The sequence below is a fragment of the Nelumbo lutea genome, chromosome 4, assembly GCF_056320005.1.
Source record: "Nelumbo lutea isolate HS-2025 chromosome 4, American lotus-T2T, whole genome shotgun sequence".
Lineage (NCBI taxonomy): Eukaryota > Viridiplantae > Streptophyta > Magnoliopsida > Proteales > Nelumbonaceae > Nelumbo > Nelumbo lutea.
Genome location: NC_142687.1, coordinates 12,399,985 through 12,426,887, shown reverse-complemented (window position 1 = coordinate 12,426,887; position 26,903 = coordinate 12,399,985). Strand labels below are relative to the sequence as shown.

Below are 26,903 nucleotides of genomic sequence, written 5' to 3'. Positions count from 1 at the left end.
CGGATCATCTCTTTATTAACAGCCCTTGGAGTTCCTTAATATGGATCTATTTCTTATAGCTTCTTAATCTAAGCTCATGTATTCTAGAAGAGGCAGAGGCACTCTCAGGTCGGTATATAAAAGGCCTAAGCAAGAAAAGTAAGACAGTATGGAGCTCCATACTTAGCAGCCAAATGGGCAATATTGGCAGAACATGGTGCATACGTTTTCAGGATCAAATTAGCCTGAGATAATTTAGTATCAAGGAGATACACAATATTTTATTTCCTAATCTCATGTCCCTTTGCTTCTAGTATTTAGGAGTTTCTTCTCCCTCTTTTTGATTGCAGGTGAGTGCCCCCTATGGAGTTGGTAACATTTTTATAACATCCTTTTCCCCCTTCTAAGAAGAGAGGGAAGATACTATGGAAATGTATAAGAGAAATTATTATATGGTCATTTGGGTAGAGAGAATGCAAGAACATTTGAAGAGAAAAGACTCACCAAAGAAGTAGTGATTGTAAACATTTGCATCAATATTACCTATTGGGTAAAAACAACAGAAATCTTTGCCCACTTTTCCTTTAGGTTCAGTTTGGGAAGAGTGCAAATACAAGGTTTAGAAATAACATATACAAAGTTTTGCACTGAACATATTTGTGTCTGTACTCTTCCCAAACCAAGACTTAATGGCATAATTAGAGGATGGCAAATTATTGCAACATCAGGTCTGGTAAAGTATGTACCTAACCATTGGACCCTACCTTCCAATTTTCTCAAGCTGAACTTTGATGTGTATAGCATGGGAGATGTAGGAGTGTTTAAATATTGTATAGGGCATATTTTGACCATTTTCTCTAGACTTCTGAAAATCATAATTGTATCATAAATCATAGAGAAAGATAAATCGAATCAAATCAAATACTGAAACATATTGTAAATCATAAGATTTTTTCTGTTGTTTATAAACTTGTTAAAAAATAAAATAAATACACATAGACATGGGCAACATAAGTACTTTCTACTAGTTAAACTAAATTCACAAATCAATGCATAACACCTCAGATGTGGGCTTCAAAATTTTCAGAGAGGAATTCAGAAATTGCATCTTAATATCCAAGATATTCCTTTTTGTTAACTATCCCTGTGATTTTGCCAAACTAGAAATCATGCCTTCAAGTGGTTCAATTTGGCCAATGCATGGGGCCTGTGGAGTACTTCAGAAGCTTAAACAAAATTCAAAACACTCTATAGAATAGTTGTTGCATAAGAATGAATTATAGGTAGCATGTAGTGTGGCCTATAGCGCCCAAATACCTTTCTAAAGTACTCAAGGGCCTCCGTGCTGATTTTACATAAATCTGTACAAAGCTGAACTCCAGTAATTAGAACTCCATGATGCTTTTCTTTAAGCAAGGCAGCAGCTGGACTTATAAAATTCTCTGCCAGGTCGGGAACTTTCTTTATAATCCTTATAGAACACAATGCCGCCTAAACAGAAGAGCAAGGAACCATCAACCACAACCATGAAAGAAACAAAGCAAGGTAGGAGAAAAGAACAAATAAACAAATAAACTCGTCCCATAATTATTAATGATATAAAATGAAAATAACTGTGTGAAAGCAAGGAAAAAGAAAACTAGTTTGAGAATGTTAGATCCACAAACCATTAATTTGAGAAAGGAAGAAAATCACAAAAGGTCAATATTTTTAGTCTTTGTAAAGTTTCTCTTGCAAGCAAGAAAAGAAAAATACTTATAAGTATGGTTTGAAACTTTGGGCTTGGTTGGTCACAGATCATTTTTCTGCATCTTTTCCAAATAATTATGGTCCATCCTCTCTCAAATTAATGTAACTGACCATAAAAATTAATCAAAATTTTGACCAAAAAAAGGACATGTTTCACTAAAGCAAGAATTACTTTTTTCCGAATGTTGGGATCTCGAAATTGAAGCAATCTTTCCACTTCAGGTGCAAGATCACGAGCCATTTCTGCTGAACAAATATTACCTAGAGCACAAAGAGCAAGCCCCACGATATACTGGTTTGAATGATTTAGGTCTCTGTGCAGATGTTAAGGATTCTCTTCAAAGTAAAGCATATTCCTTTTTTTCCTTTGGTTTCCTTCATACGTAAGAGAAAGAATCTTTGATTCATCCAAAAAGAACAAAAACGAATATATTTAGCTCATTGTGAAGTGGTTAATTACCATAAAGGAAATTATGCAATTAGTCAATTAGTTAAGCACATTACTAGCAATCAGTTAAAATCATAGGATACTGTTTCAGAGAGTTTGTAACCAGCATAAGAACTTCTTGTCTTTCATCAAGAAGCAACATGAGACCAAGATATCCTATCCTCTTTTCTGGAAACCCAGAAGATGCTATCAACTTTAAGCACTCCATTTGACCAAAATGTGTGGGATAACCAAGCATGTGAATGAACATGAGCTTTGCCAGGTTTCGGTGACGATAATCTTGGTCATTCTCACTAACTGCAGCACGAATGGCAGCACATTCCTTTCTCACAACTGCACGTTCTTCTGCAGCAGTTTTGCAAGCACGTATTGCTCGAATCATATCCCTGCATTGAAACAGAAAGTCTATATCAGATGAATGTGATATGAACAAGGTCAAGCAAAGCAATCAGGTCTATTAGCTGATAAAACAAAAGATAATTCACAAAAGCTATGATAGTTTGGTTATTTTCTTCAGCACCAACACCAATGGCAGTAAACAAATAAATGGAGACCAGCTCAATTAAATGTTTATTGGTACTTCAAAAATGGAAATGTGATTCATGGAAGTGTTTTCAGACACTTGGATTGGACTGGACAGTGATAATAGGACCTTTCAGGTCAGGAACAAGCAGCCAAAACAGATTTCGTGATGCCTGGTTCTTACAAATGTTGGATTGATCAGAGTTCCCCCAAATACATATGTTAATAGGTGCTATAACCTATATTATTTATTATTTAAGCTTATTTTCATGTAAAATAGCTTAAAAGATAATGTGAATCCGTTTAGAATTTTCATAGTTTTTATTTTTTCACAATTTTTATTTAAGTTGAGCTGTCAAATTATTCAACACGTGACCCTGTAATCAAAATGGTTCTGTCCAGTAACAATGACAATTGGGAATTTTTGGAGCACTTGATGAGAATGAACCTTCACCAGAAATGGAGGAATTAGATGAAGGTGTGCATCTCTACTCCAAGATTCTCCAAAGGACATCTGACTAATGCTCAAAACATCCAGGTAGGCCAAACCCTCCCAACAAATCCAAAACCTCAAAATCCAAACCCCATACAAAGCGAAAAGAACCAACATGTGAACAGCAAATAACCCAAAAACAAAAGCACGTACAATACCCAAAGCAAACAACCCCCTCCCACCCAAGACCCATTGTGAAAAACCAAACCCCCAATGAATTCCAAATAAAAAAAACTACTTGCTAATTTTTTGTATTGCAAACTTCCTGTTGTCTTCTGGCTGCGCTTTTGTGTTTCCTTACTTTCTTGTTAAGGTCCAAGACCAAACAAACCTCCTTTTATCCTTGTGAAAACCTACTTGAAAGTCTAGGTTCCTATACAAAAGGGGTAAAATAACTTTATTTAAAAGAATCCTTGAAATCTTACCTGCCTACTATATGTCTATTCTCCCTATTCCCGGGCCTGTGGCCAATAGGTTGGGGAATGCAATGAGAGACTTTCTTTGGTCAAGTTGGAACAATCGATCAAAAGCCCACTTCATTAAGTGGGATTGAGTTGCAGTCGCAAACCTGTCAAGTGTTGTGGCTTGGGAATAAGAAAGGTGAGGAATTTCAATTTATCTCTACTGTGCTGCTGGTTGTGGAGATTTTCTAATGGTTCAAATGGCCTCTGGAGAAAGATTATTGTGGACAAGTGTGGTCTTCAAAGCAGTGGGTGAGATGCCAATGTTCCTGAGTCCCCCCATATGAATGCAGCCTATGGAGGGGCATTTGTAAGGTGTTTCCTCATTTCATCAATGGCATTAAGTACAAAATTGGATCTGGTAACAGAGTTAGATTCTGGAAGGATTCGTGGTGCAACGACTCCCCTTTGAAAGCCTTATTCCCTGACAGACTTGTACCAGATTGCAGGAAAATAGTGGGTTTGCTTGTGATTTACTTCATCTGTGGTGTATTGCTTGTAATTCAATTCATTCTACTTTATTCTACCCAAATAGATCTTTGTTATTACTGGGTACAATTTTTTTCTAATCCCAGTTTGAAGTTTTTTTTTTATAATTGAAAGTTGATTTCATTAATCAAATAGAATAAGACTTTACAAGCATCCCCTGAAGAGGCACGAGGTGCAGCCTCTCCTAATCATTACAAGAGATCAGAAATAAAGATTACCAAGCTGCCTAAAATAACCCACCCCTAGAGGACCCTTGTTTAGCAAGAGAGTCAACCAGAGCATTTGCCGACCTACCCACCCATTGGACTCTAAATATTATGTTTCTTGTTAAGAATTTGACTTTTTTTATGAGATCCCTATAACTCCAAATGACTGAATCTGGATTCGAGAACCAGGCCAAAATCACCTCAGAGTCCCCTTCAATTAATAATTTCTCCACTCCAAGTTGGTTGGCAATCTGGATCCCTTGTACTGCAGCCAATAACTCAGCCGTTGTAGAATACCCTATTCCCACCGGGCCTAAGAACAGCCAGTTTGAAGGTTGAAGATTGATATAATCTTCTTTATCTTTCTTTCATCTAATTCCATATAAAAAATAAATAAATAATTTTAAAAAAAATGTGCATTCTCTTCAACGGTTCAACCTCTATATCGACCACCATTTTTTCTATCAATAACAGAATTTTATTATATTAATATATAAAAACAACAGTACAGCAATCAGAGAGAGTTAAAAAAGGCTTAACACTCCCAAGAAAGCAACAACAAGCTCACAAATACAGCCCAGTACAAATGAACCCTTCCCACACCCTGCTTTGCCAAAGCATCTGCAAAGGCATTTGCTGTTCTTTTCACCCACTGAAAATTGTATTTCCATCTCCCTAGTTAATCATTTGATTTCCTTTCTTTCATTAGTGAACTTCCAAAGGCCACTCCCCCTCTGCATCCAGATCAACACCAATTTTGAGTCCCCTTCAATAATTAATTTTTGTATATTCAGTTCCTTGCTCTTTCTAATACCTTTCAATGAAGCATAGATCTCAGCTCTCAAAGAATCCCCAATCCCAATGGAGCCTGAATACAATGCCAACACTTTCCCCTCCTCATCTCTGAAGACACCTCCTACACCTGAAGGGCCTGGGTTACCTTCACTACTTCCATCAAAATTTAGCTTTATCGACCACCATCTTGATCTCTATTTTTTATTGCCTTGCACTTCTTCATCCAATTGAATGCCACCAGCCCCTCCTTGAATCCAATTCTAAAACGTTTGATCTGATAAGGGTGATCCTCAGCCATGTTCCCACAATTCTTCTCATCACTAGGAGCTTTATCTTCTACCTTGTCTCACACTGGATGCCTAAATCCTACCCAATGTCTATTTTGACCATTACCTCCCTGAAAGATCCCATTCAATCAAACTCAGCCAATGAATTATCAAGCAGTGACAATTCCTCATATTGGCATTTTCTACATCCCTGACCTTTGATCCTCTTCCTCTCATAAACTCTGTTGAACTTCTAACATGGGCATGCACCACACAAGCAACTCTTCAACCTTGAGAACTTTTTAGTTACATGCACCAAGATTGTTGGTGCCTTTAAAATGATTCCCAGTACTTCTAAGGTTCTCCTTGGCAAGAAACCTTTGCTGCTAACCTTACCTCATGAACATCACCGTTTTTTGCATTCTGCACTCTTCCACTAACCCAACCCAAATCCACCCCTAACTTACCAATTAGAACCTCAAAGCACTCACCTTGCCTATGAGAATGTGACGTTGTCCACAAATCAGGACAGTATTTTCTGTGAACTCATATCTTGATAAATGGTGAAGAGAAACCAAACTCACCTATTGTGAGAATGCAGGTTTCAGTCTGAGAGTAGCCACTTAATGCTAATATATTCCAAAGGTTAGGTCTGTATCTAGCCAACCCTCAAAAGAGCCCAGGTTGCCGAGACAAACACTGGGTAATGGCCCTTTATTTTAATGCTTTAGAACAAACACTCCTGAAAGGGCAAGACTATTATAGGCCCTGTAATTTTTCCAGGAAATAAGTTATCTTCTTTTAGAGCAATCACTCATGAATTGTAATGGCCCTTTAATTGAAGCAAACACTCCTACAGCAACAAGACTATTATAGGTCCCATAATTTTTTCCAGAAAAAAAAAAAAATGTCTTCGTTCAACTTGATCTAGTCAATTGCCTCCATGAGTAAGTGAGCAACTTGCTTGCCTTCTAATCCCAATGCTAAACCTAACGAAGAATTCAAAGCAGTGCCCACGTGCTTCTTTAATCCCCGTGTTCTCCCCAGGCCATAAACTCACCAATAGACAATCAATAAGAAAAGAGACCATGTCAACCATAGAGAAGGAAAGTTAAGTTGGTGACTGTTTGTTCCTAGAACTATAGATAGGGGACCCGCTTGGATCAGGGAGTAAAAAGGGAGCCCGTTTATAGGAACAATTTGACAGCAAGCCTTATGTATTTTTTCTCTTGTTCGTTCCTAGAACTATGAATATGGAATAAGAACGAAATAAAATCACCCGAATCTTAGCACCATTTAACATCACGTTCTTCTTCTTACCAAGACAGGTTCCGTCCCCCTTGCTCTAGGAGCAATAAAAATAATAATCTCCCATAGGTGTGCCATAATGCAAAAGGTTGAGGTCATCTGCACCCTACCTAATGGAAGACGTCCAGGAAATATCCTAACGCAGAAGATTGCATTTGAGAGTATACGGCGTGAATCGAGCATTTTCACCTGCATCTCGTTTTGCAGTGGACAAATCTAGTTTCAATTTCTAATTTAGCTCTAACCAGACTCCAGTGACAATTCCAGATTAAGCAAAAAAAACATAAAACAGGAGGAAAAAAATGCACTTTTTTCCACAAATTTGGTTTCATTTCCCCACAGAAACTTATCCGTTGGTAAGAATTCTAATGCCATTGATTATCAATCCCATTGCTATCATAGAGAAGCCAATTGAAATCCGCGGTAGTTCAACCACTCTAAGCTCACATCTCGCAATCAATAAGGGTCAAACACAAAATCAACATTTTCCGCATACTCGATCTAACAAAGAGGAAACAGTGCTTCGCCACTTACCGCAATCGCGTTCCTGAAGAGAAAGGATTCATGATTTGGTCCCTTGTGAATATCCGGGGGAGCTCGATCCGATCCAAATAAGAACAGAAGCGGGGAAATCTCAATCACGAAAGAAGCCGAAGATCGAAAGTTAAAAGGGATGGGAGAAGACAAAGGTCAAGATCCGAGGTGACAATTTGAGGGAACGCAGTGGGATGTAAGAGAATGAGAGAGATTCAGAGGAGGGATTTGGATCGGGGAAAGATATGGTGCTACTGAGAGAGTTATTTGTTTCCGCGATGATTCTTTTCTTTTTCTTTTATGATTTCTCTCCCGTCTGTCCTGTAAACGGAAGGAAGGGAGAGAACAGATCTTCGAATTCAAGCCTTTAATTCCATAAATTTAATCAAAATTATTTATTTTTATGAAACGCATGTACCATTGTGAATTAATCCCAACACAACGTCCTCACGATAAGTCGAACTCCGGACCCAGTTGAATGGGCCTTGAATGGGTTTTGGGCCGTAAATTTTGTTTACAGTTCAGTAGATCTGTAGACATGGCCCACCTGCGGTTCCATCGAAGGTTCGAAATCGCTGGAAAACAATGACGACTCCACGGACCACACCAACACGTATCGACGGAGAAAAATGTTCCTAACCAAGGTTGCGTTTGGGTCATGAATGCATTTTAAGATTCATTTGGTTCTAGAAATATGCCACAAGTGGAATTATTTTTTGATATTAGAGGTGTAAATCAGGTCGTGCCAGTCTTTGGCAGGCTGTGTTGGGCCATGCTTGCCTCTTGGATACTTCAGAGGTCAGGCCCGGCACAGCCCAGAACACGAGCTCATGAGGGTTCAGGTCGGCTGGGTCGTAGGCTAAGCTAGGCCTGGAGAGGCATATTTAAAAAAAAAAAAAACAAACAAAAATAATGAAAATTTTAAAATAAATTAACAAAATAGACAAAAAATGAAAAAAAAAACCTTGAGATTTTATTTTATATGAAATTTGATGTTTACAATTGTTTATATATGAGATAATAAAATGAAATTAAAAAATATATATAATACAATAGGTAACCCAGCCCATGTCGTGTGCTACAGTGCTGGTCGCGCTGACCCAGCCCATGTCGTATAGGCCATGAGAAGCATTGCCTGATTTACAGCTCTATTTGATGCCAATTTAGTGATGGCTAAGCTGGTATGTTAACTGGTTCGCTCCAAGCCTCCAGCATAAACACGGGCTCAATTCCCACAACTACCAATTTTGGAGAGGGGAACTGGGGGTTAATACTTAATGGCTGTGCATATCTCTAAAATACCAAAAAAAAAAAGGTGGAATTGTTGTTTGATAAATTGTTGATATTAGGGTGTCAAATTGTCAATGGGGTTTTGGATTTCACCTTGTCCAAATCAAAACCAATTTAGACAAATAGGACAAACCAATAGACATGTTAAATTGGACCCGTCCAGGCTTAATGGTTCAAAGTATTTATTGGATTGGATTGGACCTAATCCATCCATAATAGATTTATATTAGATTGGATCAATCAAACCAATATCTGATCTATTGATAGAAAATAAAAATATATGTGTCAATAAACCAAGTTTGCATTGAAATCAATCTAAATTAAAATCAATTTGAACATATTAGAGGGTTTAGGCATTAAACTGAACCGATCTAAAATAATCAAAAGTATCCATCGATTTGGATCGGATCTAATCCATTTATAATGGTCTTCTATTGGACTGGATCGCATTGGACCAAATCAGGTCCGATTGACACCTCTAGCTGATACTTCCAGTAATCCATGGTTTCATAATCAGGAGGAAAATGGGCATTTGTTAACACGTGATTTACGGCATTCCCACCCATGCAATATATGGTAAAAAAAATGGGGTTTTTTGGCATGTTAAAATAATATACATAAGACAAGTGATTGGTATAATATTCCACATTAGAATCGTACTGCATAGCGCTGAGATCTCTATCCAAAATGACATTCGATCGATATTAGCCGTATGATCAAAGGCCTGTGGTGAGAGATAAAATTTTTACAAAGAAAAATGTTACGACGTGTTTGATCAAACACAAAAACAAAAAACAATCAACAAAACAACATATACAATACTGTATAGTCCAAACATAACCAGTTAACCACTACCTCACTAATAGAATGCCTTACATGTCTGAAAATGGGATCTCGGTCTATTTTATAGGAAAAATAAATAAATTGATTCATTTATTGAACCATAATATTTTTTAGAACCATCAACCAAACACCGCCTAGATAACAGCCTCCATGTACTACACCTTTTTATTAAATTTCCATATATTACACTTACAGATTCGAGGAGCACTTGCAATGGCTTCATGTCGAGAGCATAGGATTGAAATCAGAATTATTTTATTAATATCATACAATGTTAGTGTTTATATATGATAGTGCCTCCAACATTTTAAATTTTAAATCTAATCTATGAGTTAGGGCATTTAAGGAAAATTATATTTTAAAAATCTAAATATTCTTCTAACTTTTTGCCTTTTTATTTTTACTTGAACACGTGCAAGGCATATATTATTCCGCTAGTTTTAGAGAAAATGGTTAAAATTTAGGAAATACCTTTGGGACAACAAAAATATGAGGGGAATAACTAGTAAATATTTTTTCACCATATTTCTTTATATGTCTTTAACTCGTTGATTGGGTTTAAATATTAAAATATTTCGACAAGCACTAGTTGCAAACATTGACATCATACGATGGCCATTAAAATATTTACAGTTTAGCTTTTATGGTCTAGATATCAAGGCAACACAAGCATCAGCATTATCCAATAAAGACATGACAAATCCAGAATCTATCGTGTGCATGTATTTAAGTATTATTTGCTTTTTCAATAAGTTATTTATCTACGTAAATCTTTCCTGGAAAATATTTATCTGGTTAAGTGTATTTATTCATGTTCTTTTATTTTATAGGTAAATATGGTAATGACCATTTTAACCATTTTACCATTTTAAAAGAAATATTTTTATCCACATTCAAGTATTAGTGACTTTCCCCCGGGTGGAAACATTATTTACCCACTTAGGATATGGATATCACTTACCTGGGTAAGCGATACCCAGTTTCTTGGTCCCTACATAAATCTGAAAAAAGAACATAAGTTTCTTAATCAATGGGAATCAAAATCCCATTGACCAACTTTCCCCCTCTAAAAATCCAAAAAAAAAAAAAAAAGAATGCTCCCTTAAAGGGTTATACACGCATCAATATTTTGGCTTTAATAACCCCTGAATTTTACAAAAAGGTCAATTTCAACCATTAGTGCGGTTATGTGGCAATGTTAAAGTTTGAAAAATATCACTTTTGACCCTAAAGTTTGAAAATTGGCCAATTTAATAAAGTTAATTAAGTAAGTTACTTCAATGTCTAATTAAATGACCCTAACATATTTAATTTATTTAGTTAAATTAAATAAATTATACTTGTTAAGATAATTAAGTAAATTAAGCAACTGAATCAATAAATTAAATTAAATAAATGAAGGTAATCAACTAAAAATGACCATAAAGCATGGCATTTAGCGGTTCCTTTTGTTTGGTTCAAATGGATCAATCCATGATGCTTTGAAAAAAAATGACCTAAAAAACCATTTATCGGATTGAATAGTGTAGCACTTCAACCATTTTGGGTCAGTTGTTTGTTGAAATTCCAAGCGATCAAACTGTTCAACCAAAGAAATAATCAATTGTCTAGTTCCATTTTATACCTAGGTGGTAGAACCATTCAACCCAAGAACTGGTCAATTGTCTGGTCCAGAAACTTTCCAAAAAAAACATTTATTTGGTTAACAAACCATTGTCCCATACGATTCAAGTGCTAAATTATTCAATATAGTAAATGGTTTTTAAATTATGATTTATTTTAATTATATTTTATTTTTTAATGTCATGGGTTGATCCATTTCAATTATATATTTTTGTTAATTATTTAGTATTTATTTTAATTATTTTTTATTTTAATTAATCTAATTAATTAACTTGTCTCTTAATTAATTTAAGAGAAAATTATCGATAGGTACCTTGTACTTTAGGCCGAGTACCAACTTAGTACCCAAACTTTAAAATGCGATAATCTAGTACCTACCGTTAATGAACTATCAATTATGTATATTAGGTAACATCATATATGATTTAAGACTTTTAAAAATGTTAAAATTACCCTTGAAAATAAAATATACCATTAGCTTTCTAAGAAAATGAAACAGAATCCACAAGCGGGAGGATAAAAAGTTTAAGACCATCCGTCTAATGGACAACACGCGCGTGTTGTTCTCGTGATCTTCATCGTCAGTCGCTCTTGCTTTCCTCGTCTCTATTGCTCTCTTGTTCTTTGTCACTCACCTGTTTACTTCAACACTCTTATTGTCACTCACCTGTTTACTTCAACACTCTTACATTCATCGATTTTCCCCTTTGAGATTTGCCTTTCTTAATTCTGTTTCTCGATCTTCTTCTTTCAAGATTCGGAGGTGAGTTATAGTTCTTTATTCATGTTCTTTTCATTCGTCGCTATCATCTTTTTAACTAATTGTGCCTAGTTGCTTAATGGTGCTAATCAAGGTTTCGTGGTCGTCCTTTCGTTGTTTGAGTTATGCTCTTGCTTATTTTCTGGTCAGTGCTTTTTTATTTTGAGAAAGCGGTGCCGTGGAGTTCTTTGTTCGATTTTATTCCCGTTTTCCTGCTTTGGTTATGTTGTACGATTGTCTTGTTTCATCTGTTATGATTTGGGTTGAATCGATAATTGTGTTCCGCCCAATGTTGATTATATGATATTTTCTTCTAGTTTATTTGTTTTGTTTCCATTTTGTTATTAACACTCATTCTGCTTTCTTGATTGAATCCTTTGTTTACAAAGCTTGCCTTTTCCTTTGTCTTTTCTTCTTTTCTTTGTGTGTTTGAGAAATGCTGATTTTTTCCCTTATTGTTTTTCTTATTTTCTCTTCATCTCATTAGTTTTTTTTTTTTTTTCATTTGGATTCAACGGTTCATGTAAAGTTTATTATTCTACTATTGCTCACTAAAGTCCATCTGAATTATAGGCTAATGGATCAGTACCAGAACTACGAGCTCGAATACATGGTTGATGATTACTATGACTTGATTGATTTCGAGGATGATCCTTTTGAAGAAGCATAGCAAAATAGAAATTGAGAAGATTCGGATTTTGAAGACGACTTCGACATGGTGTGTTTAGAGGATTGTAATTGGCTCTTTACTAAATTTATTTGACCTTAGAGCCGAAGTAATTGATTTGATTTGGGCTTTGGCTTTGTTTTTTATCTTGTTTCAGAATAAGGCAAAGCCTGATACTTCGGCTCTTGAGGCTCAAAATGGAAAGATATTCAGGGAATTCCATGGGAGAGGATGAACTTTACGAGGGATAAGTACCAAGAGATGAGATTGAAGCAGTACAAAAATTTCGAGAGCCTCTCCCACCCTCGCGGAGAGATTGCAAAGGCAAGCTTATATTCCCCTATTTAAGACAATCATCAATAATTAATTAGTTGTCTTTGAAGATAGTCTAGTGCTCCCCGGTGTTGATGCAAGCCTTTTTGTTTCTTTTCATAGAAAACAAAGCTATGGGTTGATTTTGCATTAGACTGACGATGAAGATCACGATTTTAAGACCGTCCGTCTAATGAACAGCACGCGCTGGCCACCACTTACTGCGTTTAAGCCCTTCCGATGGCTGCTTGCTTCATCAGCTCGATCTGTGGTTGGTCTTTGGTGCACCATTTTCAATAGGTTGAATTAAAATGCATCTGGGTTATGTCATAACCTGAACTCAGACCATGTGGCAAGAGATGATTCTATTCGCTCTGTTTTGATTTTTTGTCTTTAGGTAATGGCTTTGGATGTGTTTGAGGAGTCAACGATGATGGGGAGACAGATGAAGCATCTTGTATGAAGATTTACCCCCAAAAAATGATCAGGAGCCACTAGAATGTGGCTAAAAAAGTAGTTGGATTTCACCACTGCGAGCTGATTGAGTGTTAACCGCCGCCGCCGCCGCTGTGTTGAATCGAAGAAGGTGATCAGTGAATTCGGGTTCGAATTAGCAAATTAAAATGGAGTTTTTGATTCTTGCTCGATGGAAGAAAGCAGGAAAATGATGAGGGATGAAGGGATCAAAGGAGTATTGTGGGAGAAGAGAAGGAGTGCCGCCGCTATTCAAGGAGACGATGAACAGTAAACAATCGAGATTAGAAGAACCCTGAAACCCCAAACCCCATCACAAACTGCCTGTATCTAAAACCCTCTAACGCCTCCGAAACCCTGGACAAAGACAACGTCCTTTGACGCATCCGCCACCACAAGCACGTAAACATGGTCCAAAAACGCTTTCCGTGCGCTCCTGAGTTCGCCTTTCTCAGGAGGGGCAGATAACGCCCCCATCCGCGAGCAGAGGTGGCTGGACGACGCTTTCTCTGCTCCGTAGTATTTGGTCAGTGGAGTTTGGGTATTAGATTGTAGCATTTTTTAATTCGGATATTAAATTGTCATTCGATTTAAGTACAGGATAATTACGGGGATTTTTCCCTTAATTTAATTGTTTAATTTACTTAATTATCTTAAATAGTATAATTTAATTAGATAAATTAAATATTTTATGGTCATTTAATTAGACCTTAAAGTAATTTACTTAAGCACATTTTCAAACTTTAGGATCAAAAGTGACATTTTTCGAACTTTAGTAGTGCTACGTTGTCTGACAAATCTATCAACATCGTTTCAAATGCTATTTATTTTTTTTAGAGTTGTCATTCTTCTCCAAACTCTAACATTGAAAATGGTCATTTTAAATTCTTTAGGATTGAAATTGGCCCTTTCACAAAGCTCAAGGGTTGTTGGAACCAAAATGGGTATAAAATGGATTGAAGTATAACTGGATGTGTATGGTATATATGTATGCCTATTTATATAAAAAGGTTAACTCTCTTAAACAAAAGTAAGTGTCAAACAAAATTTATCAAAATACATGAAAAAAATCTGAATATTGAATATTGGCTCCATACTTGGTATGGGGGGGTCATTCTATAGTACCTATTTATATAAAAGGCTAAATCCCTTAAGCTACCACAAGTTTTAGGAAACATACTAAAACTTTCCATACTATTTGCAAAATCCCTTTAAGTACTCATAAATTTTATGTCAATTAACATCGTCATTAAACATTGAAGGAAATATTCAAATGTTGAATTTGCCTTCTTTCTCTTAGAGTTTTCAAAATAATACCCAATGGATCCAAATTTTCAATAATGTTAAGATTAAGTAGAAAATACAAAAATAAAATATTTTATTCACAAACAAACACATTTTTTCTAACCATAAACATCAAATTTAGAAAAAATAACCCAAATTCAAATCTAGTAACAACCCTTTTAAATACATCCGCAAGAGAAACATGAGGAGCAAACATAGCTATCTTTGAAGTTTTATGCATGATTTAAAAAACTGACCTGGAAACTGAACCTCTTTGATCACTGGTTTCCAGGTCTATGGTTCAACCATATCAAATAGTTTAAGCGGTTTGACCTTTGGAATATTAAGGTGCTATCTCTCTTCTTTTATGAGAAGAGAGCTAGAGCTATGTGGTTATTGGCTAAGAAAACAAAAAGGAAATGAAAGGAAGGAAAAAACGGAAAGGAAGGGAAGTAAATAAAGGAATGAAGGAAAGAAAGGAAGAAAGACGGAAATAAAGAAAGAAAGAAGAAGGCAACGTTCTCTGGCAACAACAATGGAGACCATGATCTCTTTCTCTTGTCCCATATTAGAGATCTCATATTTCGTTTTTCTCTTTCTCTAATCTTTAATCTCAGCTTGCATCTCTTTCTCTCCAACCTCTTTTTCTCTCTCTGATTTCATCGATATCTCAGATATGAGATTGTGTCTCAGACTCTCAGTCCCTCCCCCATTTCTTAATCTCATTTATTTTATCTGTTAATAATCTTTAAAAAAAAATATTAAATCATTGCCTGGGTCAAACAGTTTAGTGGTTCAACCATTTGGGTTAACGGTTCTTTCAACAATTCAACTTAAAAAAAAAAGAGCAGTCCAATCTAAAAATGGACCTAAAAACTGACTAGTTCCTGGGTCAAACGGTTCAACCGTTCAGTCTGGTCCAAAATTTAAAACAGTGGTTATAGGCTTACTGCTATTGAAGAGCTTTGAGGTTATTAGCTTAGACTTACTACTGATTCAGGGCACTATTTCTTAACTATGGATCAAGGGGTTCATGTAAAGTGTTTGATTAGTACCCTGTACTTTAGGTATAGTGTCACTTTGGTCCTCGAACTTTAAAATGCGACAAGTAAGTACCCAAACACTTACAAAAAAATTAATAGTCCCAAATTCTTGACTCTTATATTCAATAAAGGTATGGTCACTAGAATGTCCACTCAAATGCAATGCGAGGATTTGGGATTGTTAATTTTTTGTCAATGCTTAGATAGTTGATAAAGAAAATTAAATGATACTCGGAGGGCATTTATGTGCTTTTCAAATGTCACTTAATGACAGGTTAACTGCTAATTAATGGAAGGTACTGGATTGTCAGTTTTAAATGTTTGAATACTAAATTATTGCATTTTAAAGTTTAGAGACCAAAGTGGCATTAGACACAAATTACAGAGGATATTAATCGAGAATTTTCCCTTTATTATATTGCTATTTTGGAGAATAAACATCTAATTTTTTAGGCTTGTTTCTCAAAACATTCATAGTAGTCAATTCTCAAGACGTGAGGAGAAGATGCAAATGTGCAATACATTTTTTCTTCCTGAGTTCCTGTGATTTACAAGGGGAGATTTACCTGGTATGGATTGGGCAATGGACACAAGAAACCCATATTTTGAATCTATTCTTCTAATGCTTTCTTGAAAGAATAAAATCTTATTTATTTTGTTCTTATTCTGGTTGAGAAGTGAGTGATCAGTGCAACTGCCATCATATTTGAAGTCAATCCCCTTATTCCCATCGACTTCTCTTCTTCATTTTCTTTTTTTTTTCGAATATTAAATTAAATGGAAGCTGGTTTAGGACGCTATGGTGGAGACATCAAATCTAAGCTTAAAAAGAGATTTTATTCCATTGTATCTTGGTGTGGCTGGGTACTCTTAAATGGAGGAAGACTCGTAGAGGGGCCAATGACAGCAACACTAAGTCCTCGTTTGGGTTATAGGAATAGGGGTTTGGGATTATTCCGATTCCAACTGTTTGGTTGGATGGAATTGGAATCCCACTTTCATTCTTGTTGGCATTTTTTCATTTGAGAGAGTGGTCATTTCCTTTCCCTCCTTTGGGAATGAAATTTTATTTCTGTTGATTTCAAGTTCATTCCCATTCCTGTTTGAAGTCTGAACCAAACAGATTATGAGTATAGATCATTCCAATTCCAATTCCAAAAGATTTCAACTTCGATTCTAACTGCAAACTAAATGGACCCTAAACCTTTGGGTCATCATCACACTTTACAATAGTTGCATTGCAATGCTTACTAGTGTGTGTTGGGGCCTCATAGTAGTTTCTGTCCGTGCGCTGGAATCTCATAGAACGCTGGATTTCTTCACGGTTAGGTTCATCATCTTCACAACTATTCTTCCATTCTTTGCATTGCAGTGCTGTGAAACCTGGCATTAGTAATCCTGAACTGCATCGTACCTCTTATAAACTAAAATTGGCTCAGTTTGGAAAGAGTAAAAATGCAAATATGTACAACATAAATACATACAAAATATAAGGTTTGCGCTCTACATATATGCATTTGTACTCCTTCCAAACTCACCCAAAGGGAACTTGGTCAAAGTGACCTTATTGAATCATTCAATCAAATTTTAGCCAAACTTTTATGAACGAATGGAAATGAAATTTTGATGCATGCCATTACAAAAAACCAAAGGCAAAACTTAAAGCCTTTATTATTTCTATTAGTAGTTATTATTGGTACATGCCATTACATAAAAAAATTAAGTTTAATGAAACATTTGTTATCTCTCTTAATACTTCTTTGAATCGATCTAGAGAAACCCAAAAACATGAAACCATGAAACCACTCCGAACATGGTCCCCATGCCCTTTAACTCTATATAAGGTTCAAAATATCGATACAGGCCGATACACCACCACTAGGGTGTATCAGCCTGTATTGGTACTTTTTAAAGTTTTATTTATTTTTTCAAAACTGATTTAGAGGGGTTGGTTTAAGGCCCGATTACCCTCTAAACCATTGTCTGACCTGATACAATCCCTGGAAGGGCGTATTAGAAAGTCATTGACATGATATGTATCGACCGATACGGGCTAATACGTGTCGATACATTGAACTTTGACTCCACATCCATCAACATGACCCATTTGGAATCGAAACCCTTGCAACACTACCATGGCTACTATGTCAAGGAAGGTGTTAGAACTTTCGATGAGAGCTTAGTCTAAGTTCGTTCTGATTCAGTCATGAATCATGGATTCACCTATTGAAACTTTGTGCAAGTTTTCCATTAGAGATATAGAACATGCTCTTTTTCATGACTGATGAAAAATAAAATAGGAAAAAAGGTTGCCTATAATTCCAAGGCGTCAATGTTAAAAGGCATTGTGGACCAAAAAAGATAAAGTTAAGTTTAAAAGAATTCATACATGTAAGCATATTGTAATGGTATAGTAAGGACTACTTTAGTCAATTAATTGTGAGATACTTTAAGACCCCATTTGCTTTTCCATAATTTATTTATTTGGATCAATGCATTTATTTTATGTTTTTTTTTTTTATTTCTCAAGTAAATAAGATAATGATTGTTTTAACACTAATAATCCATTATTAAAAGGGACACTTTTGTTCCATTCAAGTGTTGACAAGTTTCCCACATGTGGGAAAGTTATTCACCCACCTAAGAAATGGGTACTACTTATCCAGAAATACCTAAGAATATATGAATTCCACATAAATATGAAAAAAGAACATTAATATCTTGGTAGGTGTTTGGCATTGATGCTATTGTTTCAGAGCTATTTTTTGAAAAAACAATGATGTATGGATGAGGGTTTTGTTGCACTGTTTTTCTCAGAAAAACTATTCTTTTTTTTTTGTTTGGCATTGATGCTACCACATAATATGTTTTATGGGGAAACAACATTGTTTTTCTTTGGCACCAATGCTGTATAAACGTTTTCAGCATTGGTTTACATTATCCATTGCTTCAGATGATGCCACATTGGTGCCATGTCATTGTTGTTAAGTTGAAACCTTAGAAAATGTTGAATTTGGCGTTTCCTTAGACCACACCTTCCCGACAAGGTTCTAAATATTGATACACCTAATACGCCAGTAGGGGGCATATCGGTAGGGGCGGAGCCAGGAAATTGTTATAATGGGGGCCAACCATTGAAATGGAGAGTGAGGAGAGGAGAAAATTTATAGGAAAAACTGTTTTTCAGTGGGGAGTTTCTGAACCATAGGGGGGACATGGCTCCCCTGGGTCCCCTGGGTCCACCCCTATGTATTGATACTTTTTTTTTTCAAATCCGGTTTAGGGGGCGGTTCAAGGTTCCTCCATCCCCTGAATCGGTCAAAACCCCGATACATCCTTTGTAGGAGCATATCGGGGTGCTCTCGATACAATACGTATCGACCATAATGATACTTTGAACCTTGCTTCCTGATTTCCAAGGCGTGGTTTGGGGCAACGTTTTTCTGACATAGCACCAATGCGGCACCATTTTTTGGGGCAATGACGTCGGCACCAAACATTGCCCAATGATCAATGGGAACCAAAATCCTATAAACCAATTTTTCCACCTCCCAAAATCCAAAAAAAAAAAACACCCCTAAGGCTGTGTTTGATTGTAGTGCTATTTTGTTTGTCTTAATACAAGTGGCTAAGAGTGCAAATAAAAAAAATGCAAATTCTGATTTAATTTTGTTTTGGATTTTACTTTATTGTGCGTCAGGTCTTATTTTACTTCATTTTGTACGACAATCAAACAAAATGTTATAAATTTTGAAACAAATAAATCATAATTTGCACCGAAATCATTTGTACTACCATGCTTTTGCATAAGTGAAAAATAAATTTGAATTGCAAGTTTGCAACCAAACACAGCCTAAGGGGTTTTACGATCTCATAAAAAGATGCTGGAAATGTGGAGATCCGGAGTACTTACGCAGGGTGTCGCGTACTGTGAACGGATCATTCACTCACGCACACCCCGCACCGGCCGGTGGATGGGACGGGCGCATGATATTTTGCTCAGGCCATGACTGTCGAACGAGCCGTGGGCGAGCACTTACACTCGTAGTAATAATGCAGCCGCAGAACGAGAATCAATCACTAATAATTAACCAGGCCTCCAAAGTAATTCACAAATTTCACCAAATTTTGTTTCATTCACCTTTTTACACAGAGGTCACCCGAGTGTCACCTTTTTCTTTATAAAGTCCGCAGTCGCACTGTCATCTTTTTGCTTAGGCAGCAAGCAGAAGCACCCCCGAACTTGGAACTTCATGGCGATGTTACTCCATCTCCTTCTCCTAGTTATCCTCTGTTTAGCTTCGAATCGAGGTGATGACAAACATCACGCTTTCTCTGAATTAATGGGCTTAACTTCTTCCTCTTCTTCTTCTCTTTCTTATTTGGCTTCTTATACAAAGCAACAATGGTCATAGTTTTCCTTGTTCTTACAGTGACATCTGAACTCGTATTGGAGGAGGGATATACGGTTTCGACCATACTCGACGGTAACAAACTACGTGTTAACCCTTCATCCGTCCTCCCCCGACCCGGAACTCATGACCTTATCATCCTCGACTCCTCTGGCAATGCCTTCTACACTGTTTCGTCCCCTTTCTCTCAAGGTATGTAACACCTTAAACCCAGAAGCTTAAAACAACACAGGGAGACGAATGTAGTTGATTTTTTTTTAGGGTTTCTCTGTTTACCTTTCGCAGATTGTGAGGTCAGGCAGTTAGCGGGAAATGGTTCTCGCGGATTTTCTGATGGAGATCCCGCTTCTGCAATGTTCAGTCATCCACGGAGCTTTGCTGTTGATCTCAAGGGAAATATTTACGTCGCTGATAGGTCCAACCATGCTATACGGAAGATTAGCAAGTCAGGTATTCCGACTTCTTCGTTTTATTTTCCGGGGTTTCATCTGTTGTCATTGCACAGTAGAAACTTTGTTATCTTTACTTCTTTTAGATACTACATTTCCATCGCTATTTACACTTTTTTTTGATAGGTAATCATCACTACCCTCCTCTGGATTGAGATTTACGAAGAACATATATTTCCTAAATCCTTTTTTTTGGTATGTTAATTGGGTGAAAATTCTTTTTATTGGGTAGTCTTTTTTGGTTTTATCTCCATTTATCTCTTCTATTGGTTGATTTTATGTCATCAAGAATAAAAAAATCGACCTAGCCAATTTTACCAGTTAACCTCCACTATTGTTCACATTTCATGCACATTGAATTTGGGCATCCAGAGGGTCTGGCCATCCATAAGCCATAATATTGGCTGTAGACAAGAAGATTGTAACTGCCCTTTCAGAATAAAATGAAGATTCCAACTGCACAAGATCGAGTAGTCCTACTCGGCTACTCCTAGCAATAAAGTGAAAAAAAAATTGCAATACCCATGGAATTGAAGTTGAGCATGAATTCACGAAATAGTAGTTTTTGTCAACTTTGATGTGATTCTGAGACTCATCAATTGGTTTCCCCACCAGTTGAACAAAGTGAATGATAATTAATTTCACATCTAACAATAAAATGAAGATTCCAACTGCCCAAGATCGAATAGTCCTACTCGGCTACTCCTAGCAATCAAGTGAAAAAAAAAATTGCAATACCCATGGAATTGATGTTGAGCATGAATTCACGAAATAGTAGTTTTCGTCAACTTTGATTTGATTCTGAGACTCATCAATAGGTTTCCCACCAGTTGAACAAAGTGAATGATAATTAATTTCACATCTAACCACCTTCTTTGACGTAGTTTTGCCTGTATTCATTTTTAGTTCTTTGTGGCTCTATTATTTTTTCATTGGATTATCCAGATAACTGGGCATATTTCTGACGGGATGGTGGTTGTGAAGTAAACATTTACAAGAGGGAAGGGGAGTGGTAGAACAATTTAGCAGTCCACATGGAGAGGACCTTTCCCTTCATATTGCACTAATGCTGTTTTGAAACTTTACAGGTGCTACTGATTATGAGGCTAAATCGCTGTTTCCAGACATAGAATTCCAAATTACAATTATGGAGTTCAAAAACAATGTCATATGTGTTTTCCCATTCATCTTAATAGCTCCTAAGAATCTACACAGATAGAACAATGCTGGCCAGCCTACTGAACCCTAGATGCCGCCTATTGGTTGGGGTTTTCCAACTGATGACATCAAATGGATTGACATTAGGATGTGCCATTGACTTGGTGATTTTTTTTTTGTTTTTATTTGTACAAAATTACTTGGAAATGTTAAAAGGTCAATGTTTTGTTTGGGTATTATATTATTTGTTTTTGTTATATTTTCCTTTTTCCTTTTCTTTAAAATTTAAAGCTTAGATGGTTATGCACCTACCACATTCCTTACAACATAACTTCAACTTCTTTGACGGATTTAGAGTTTTAGACTCTATATCTTCGCAGTTCACTTGCAACTCTAGGAGGCAAGTAGGTCCCTTCTTTCAGAGCCAACACAGATACCAAATTTCTACTTGGAGATTTGGAAATCTGGAAGTTAATGTGCTTAGGGTTTAGGTGGTCCATATATAATTTCTATTTTCTCTTCCTACTAATATTTATCATAGATTTATCATGAAATGTGAAAAGTGCCATTACCTGATGTTGGTCCCAAATTTCTATTTTCTCTATGCCTACAATTAAAATAACAATAATACCATGTGGTAATATTTGTGATTTACTTTGTCTTCGGTGTGTTTCTTGTTATCCAATTCATTCTACTTTTTTTTTTTTTTCTACCTGAATAAATCTCTGTTATTATTATTATTATTATTATTATTATTTTTGTAATTATGAGTGAGTTTTTGGACTGTTGATGATGTTTTCAGGTGTTACTACTATTGCTGGAGGCTACTCAAAGGCTCCAGGGAAAATGGATGGACCTGCACAGAGTGCATCTTTCTCAGAAGATTTTGAGCTTATCTTCATATCTGAAAGATGCTCCTTATTGATTTCTGATCGTGGAAATAGGTTGGTCCGAGAAATGATTCTGAAGCATGAGGATTGTGCGCATTCTCAATTAAGTAAGCTTCCAGCAAATTTTACATGGACTGGTTCACAGTTATTTGACTGATTTAGTACAGGTATTGTGAAGCCCATTTGTCATCAAGATTGTAGGTACACATGCCATGGCAACCATGGAGGGTGCTTCTTTATGGTCCCTAGCAGCTAATTTACGATTGAGGTCATATATAATATAACTAAAGGTTTAAAATTTAGTGTTGTTTAAGGACTAAAGGGACAGTCTTGAAACCAAAAGTTGCATAGCTCTGCAGCTGACACACTACACGGTAATACAAAGTTAGATCGCAATGACCTGGCTGGATGGCTAAGAGAATTCTTTTACCAGCACATTCTGGGAACTCTAACCGGTTTTTATACCTCTAGTATTCTGGTGCCTTTTTTTGTATTTCATGCTTTTGGTTTTCAATTGTATACTTGTTCTTGGGAACACAACATCTGCCGAGTATACTGTTTTAGTGTCATTCTCATACCCTGGGAACAATATAAGAACTTTATTTGCCATGTGAATGAAGATTTTCTTTTCTCATATGTGAATAAGTACTGTTTTCTTCCAGAGCTGGGATCAACCTGGGTCTGGGCGCTTGGACTGGGAATTGCATGTTTACTAAGCCTGGCAATGTGGCTTGCAGCTCATCGGTTTTTCGCTCGTGTGAGTTTTTCTTCTTTCATACCCGTATTGCATGAAGAGTATTGAATACTTGTACCTTGACATGTCAATGTGTAGACAGGACGTCTTCAGCAAGACATGGAAGCATTGCCAAATCATTCCGGGGACTCAAGTAGTGATAATCTTCTCCGACATCAGAAGCGCAGTTGCTAGCTCAACTCTTTGGGCATTTTTTCTTAGGCTTGCTGGGCTGATTCAGTCTCATGTTTGTCTTATATTTAAGATTCATAAAGTAGAAAATCAGAAGATTTGTAGGGAGCCTGTTTCCTTGCTTGATTTGGATGTTTCATGTCACCATCAGTTGTCAAAAGAACAAATCTTAGCTGACCAATTGAAGGATATGATTAGTTTTGATGGTGAGCCGGATACATCCACGGTTCTGAAGGAAGACCTCCATAAAGGAGATGAGGAACATGAAAACGGTGATGTCTCAACTTACGATGGTGGAATATTAGATGGAATGATACAAGCTGCCATTATGGATTTCACTCGCCGGGAAAGCCCATCAGAGCGGTCTCTGTCTGGTGGTTGGATAGTTAAGAGGAGATAAAGATAAGCTGAGGATGGCTTTCTTCAATGAAACTTTATGCACTCAGACTTTTGTTTGTAAGTACAAGTTGGATAGTTATGTGAATATATGTCAATTTCTAGTTTCTAGTTTCTATCCCAATGGTCTTCTTGATTCTGAACTTTGAAGAATGAAGTCCCAGAAAGTGCTTCACTTTCTGCTCCCTTCTCTCTTACTAATTTAGAAATGGAGTTTGGAAGCCATAGTGACCCCTTTGCTCCATGATTTTAATTTTGAAACAATGCAGTTTATCCAGTCGAATGGATTCAGTCTGTGTGCTGGATCGGCATCCCCCACCGCCACACCAGAGTTCAACCACACCTATCTCGGATCTGCTGCCCCTCCCTCAAAGATAACCTTGTTCTTGCTTTCATAGATCATATCCACCAAAGGTACGAGTCGCTTCCTCTTGGCAAAATCTCTCTCCTCATCGCATTGATCTGTTGTCACAGGCTACAGCCAAGCAATTCCAACAAACTGGCCATCCAATTTCACTAGACAACTCACCACAGATTCCAACTACGCTGCTCTGGCAAAAGGACAAAGTCAGAACAAGTGATCCACATCCTCCACCCAGTCACACATGGTTTTGGAGCGGAAAACAAAATATTGCAATTTCTTTAATCTTGTGGACCAGTCCACACCGCATTAATTGGATGATTGCTGAAATATTTTATTTAAAATTTGGGTTCGACTATGATACCCGGAAAAACTTTTAACCAATGAAACCGCTGAAATAAAGTTTGGAACCAATCGGGTTCTATTTATTACAACTCATGGGGAGGGGAGAGGGATTTGATTGGCCAAAGCTCTTTGTCAGCATAGATTTTTCCTTTAAAATTTTCTAACAATGCATCCACGCGGACCACGCCACAGTTCAAATCACCTTATCAAGTTTGGTATGGTTTCTTCAACCACATCATTAGTGGGGCTCAGTAGATTCAACTAGTATGGTTCAGTTTGGAAAGATTACAAATACAAATATTACATGCAAAGTAATACAATATTTAAGGTTTTGTATTCTACATATTCGTATTTAAGGTTTTGCCTATCAACCAGGTAGTTATCCCATTAAACTTGTAAAACTGCCAAAACCATCATTTAATCAGGACCCGGAAAAGGCCCCCATTTTGTGGTCTTACAACGTTGGAATGGTCCTTTGTGATACCACACTTGGACACTCGATAATGTAGGGGAGGGGCTGTTTAATTCTATTTAATTCTATTGCCATTTGTTTAGAAAAATGTTTTGTATGACATATCTTGAAAGGCAACAAAAATTGTTGAAAAATGTATTTTTTTAACGCATTTTGACAATATTAGGTGCCGCATAAGTTCAGAAGCGAAAGCCGACATTAGGGTGAAAGAGATCAGATTCAATGCTTACAAGACCGTCCTTATAGCCTTTTACAGTCATGCATTGGGACTATCATGGGGAGATAGTCGCAATGCAAAGGCTGTAAGGGACTGTGAATGGTGCGAGCACAATATTGTGAGGATGAAATCCGATGGGGAAAATATCCCCGACATATAATTCACGCAATCCCCCAAAAAATATCTATTCGGTAAACAGTTTGACCAAGCAACATTTCTTGTTTAATGGAAAAAATGACTGAGAGAAACAATAATAGAAATTGGTGAGCAATAATTTGGCATGTCCAATGATATGACGACATGTGGAGTGACGGAATGATATAATGACACCTCAGTGATTCCAATCACCTTGGGACATCTCAGGTCACCTAGCTAGATTGAGCCCAAGTAGTTCAATTACATGCACCAACCTACCAAGGTGCCATGTAGTCAGTCTTCTTTTAGAAGCAATCCAGCTGTCTTCGATTTTATTAGAATCACAATATATGTCAATGGATCTTATCTATTCCCCACCCGATTTGGATGGACTTGGATAAGCATTATCAATTTACTCGTAGTCCATCTTTGGGTGCAAAACTAACTCCGGACTAGACGGACCCATGATCTTAGACAAGCATTGTGAGGCCCATAGTAGCTTGCCTATATGAACTTATAAATGCCTCATATCTAGCCTCACAAGGTACATGTGATTTAACTTTCAAATTTCCTTGCAATTAAGTTCTCAGCTCTCTCCAATCTCCACATCGCTAACTTAAGCATCGAAGTGCTCACACCCATGCACTTTGATTGCCTTGTTTTGTAACTTGATCAAGGGACATCACTAGCCCGATGTCCAAACTGTCCTCCAAGCATGGAGTTACCCAATGTTTTTAAAAACAAATCGGAAACAGAACTGATCAGGGGATTGGTTTCCAGTTAAGCAATTCAATCGTCCAGGTCGAACGATTTGGCCCGTAATGTCATAAATAAATTAAAAAATAAATATATTTTCAATTTTGAGAACCACCCGACCTTCAGTCCTTCGGCCCTGAAGGTATAAAATTCAAAAAAAAAAAAAAAAAGCAAAACTTTTGGGTTCCCAACTGAGTGTCAGCCTGTCAAGCTCGAAATTGGTGGGAAACCAAGTTTTACATTTTTTTTCTGAATTTTATACCTTCAAGCTCGAAGGACTGAAGGTTGGGTGGTTCATAGAAGTTGCAGATAGAAGAATGAACTTACTCTTGCAAGCATGGGAGAATAGTGGGTAGGAATCATCGTCACTATAGGTAAGGTTGCAAAATCGTCCATTGCCAGACCTACTACTGCCGCAACCCACAACTGTTACGACTGGATCTGCTGCAAAATCAACGCTCACTACCATCGGTCGCTATGTGTCGTCATCAAATGCCATAGGTTGTGGCCGCCGCAGGTGATCGGTTGGGTGTGGCGGCTGAGAGGAGGGAAGGGTTAGAATGAAAATGGGGCCGTTCTAACCCTAAACGTAAGAGACGGGATTGGGGATATAGGGGTCATTTTATTTGTTATTTTTTATTTTATTTAAATTCATAAAAATAAAAATGACAACCTGCGAATGGGTCGAATGGTTTAATGATTCGATCGCCTGAGTCAGTGGTTTTTTGACTTTTTCAATGGGTTTTAAAGGTTTACTGGTTTTTAGTACAACCGGACCCGAGGGGCTGAACGGTTACCGGTTTTTCCGGTCCAACTGTCCGATAACGTCCGGTTTAAAAAA

The 26,903-nt window shown here is 36.9% G+C and overlaps 2 protein-coding genes and 2 long non-coding RNA genes across 8 annotated transcripts in view; 2 read left to right on the top strand and 2 right to left on the bottom strand.

The window, feature by feature from the left end:
- The window catches only part of LOC148853967 (AP-1 complex subunit gamma-2-like), a 62,311-nt gene extending 54,656 nt beyond the window's left edge, over nt 1–7,655 (bottom strand). The window contains exons 1-4 of the mRNA XM_088984630.1: nt 7,251–7,655; nt 2,260–2,562; nt 1,901–2,042; nt 1,297–1,470 (exon numbers count right to left, since the gene is read on the bottom strand). Of these exons, the coding sequence (XP_088840756.1) occupies nt 1,297–1,470; nt 1,901–2,042; nt 2,260–2,562; nt 7,251–7,282 (651 nt within the window). The 5' untranslated portion in view covers nt 7,283–7,655. The remainder of the gene's footprint in view (nt 1–1,296; nt 1,471–1,900; nt 2,043–2,259; nt 2,563–7,250) is intronic.
- Nucleotides 7,656–11,551: 3,896 nt separating this feature from the next.
- On the top strand, nt 11,552–13,899 carry LOC148853966 (uncharacterized). Of its 2 annotated transcripts, none has more exons than XR_016094846.1 (5): nt 11,552–11,769; nt 12,340–12,484; nt 12,591–12,757; nt 12,869–13,045; nt 13,143–13,899. It is a non-coding gene; the product is annotated as an uncharacterized LOC148853966 (long non-coding RNA). The 2 variants fall into 2 exon arrangements; XR_016094845.1 differs by having other exon boundaries at nt 11,632–11,769; nt 12,869–13,016.
- Nucleotides 13,900–19,461: 5,562 nt separating this feature from the next.
- LOC148853965 (NHL domain-containing protein) lies at nt 19,462–24,571 on the top strand. Of its 4 annotated transcripts, none has more exons than XR_016112202.1 (7): nt 19,462–19,857; nt 19,980–20,150; nt 20,244–20,408; nt 22,368–22,562; nt 23,118–23,212; nt 23,292–23,836; nt 24,046–24,571. XR_016112202.1 is itself a non-coding variant. In XM_088981976.1 (6 exons), the coding sequence occupies exons 1-6, from the start codon at nt 19,800–19,802 to the stop codon at nt 23,778–23,780; spliced, it is 1,173 nt and encodes a 390-aa protein (XP_088838102.1). In that variant the 5' UTR covers nt 19,462–19,799; the 3' UTR covers nt 23,781–23,900. The 4 variants fall into 4 exon arrangements, 2 of the variants coding, with proteins under 2 accessions (XP_088838102.1, XP_088838103.1); XR_016112203.1 differs by having other exon boundaries at nt 23,288–23,836; XM_088981976.1 differs by lacking the exon at nt 24,046–24,571 and having other exon boundaries at nt 23,292–23,900.
- Nucleotides 24,046–26,650, bottom strand: LOC148853964 (uncharacterized). The gene is made up of 2 exons (XR_016112204.1): nt 26,390–26,650; nt 24,046–24,322 (listed from the first exon to the last, which is right to left on the bottom strand). It is a non-coding gene; the product is annotated as an uncharacterized LOC148853964 (long non-coding RNA).
- Nucleotides 26,651–26,903: the final 253 nt, after the last annotated feature.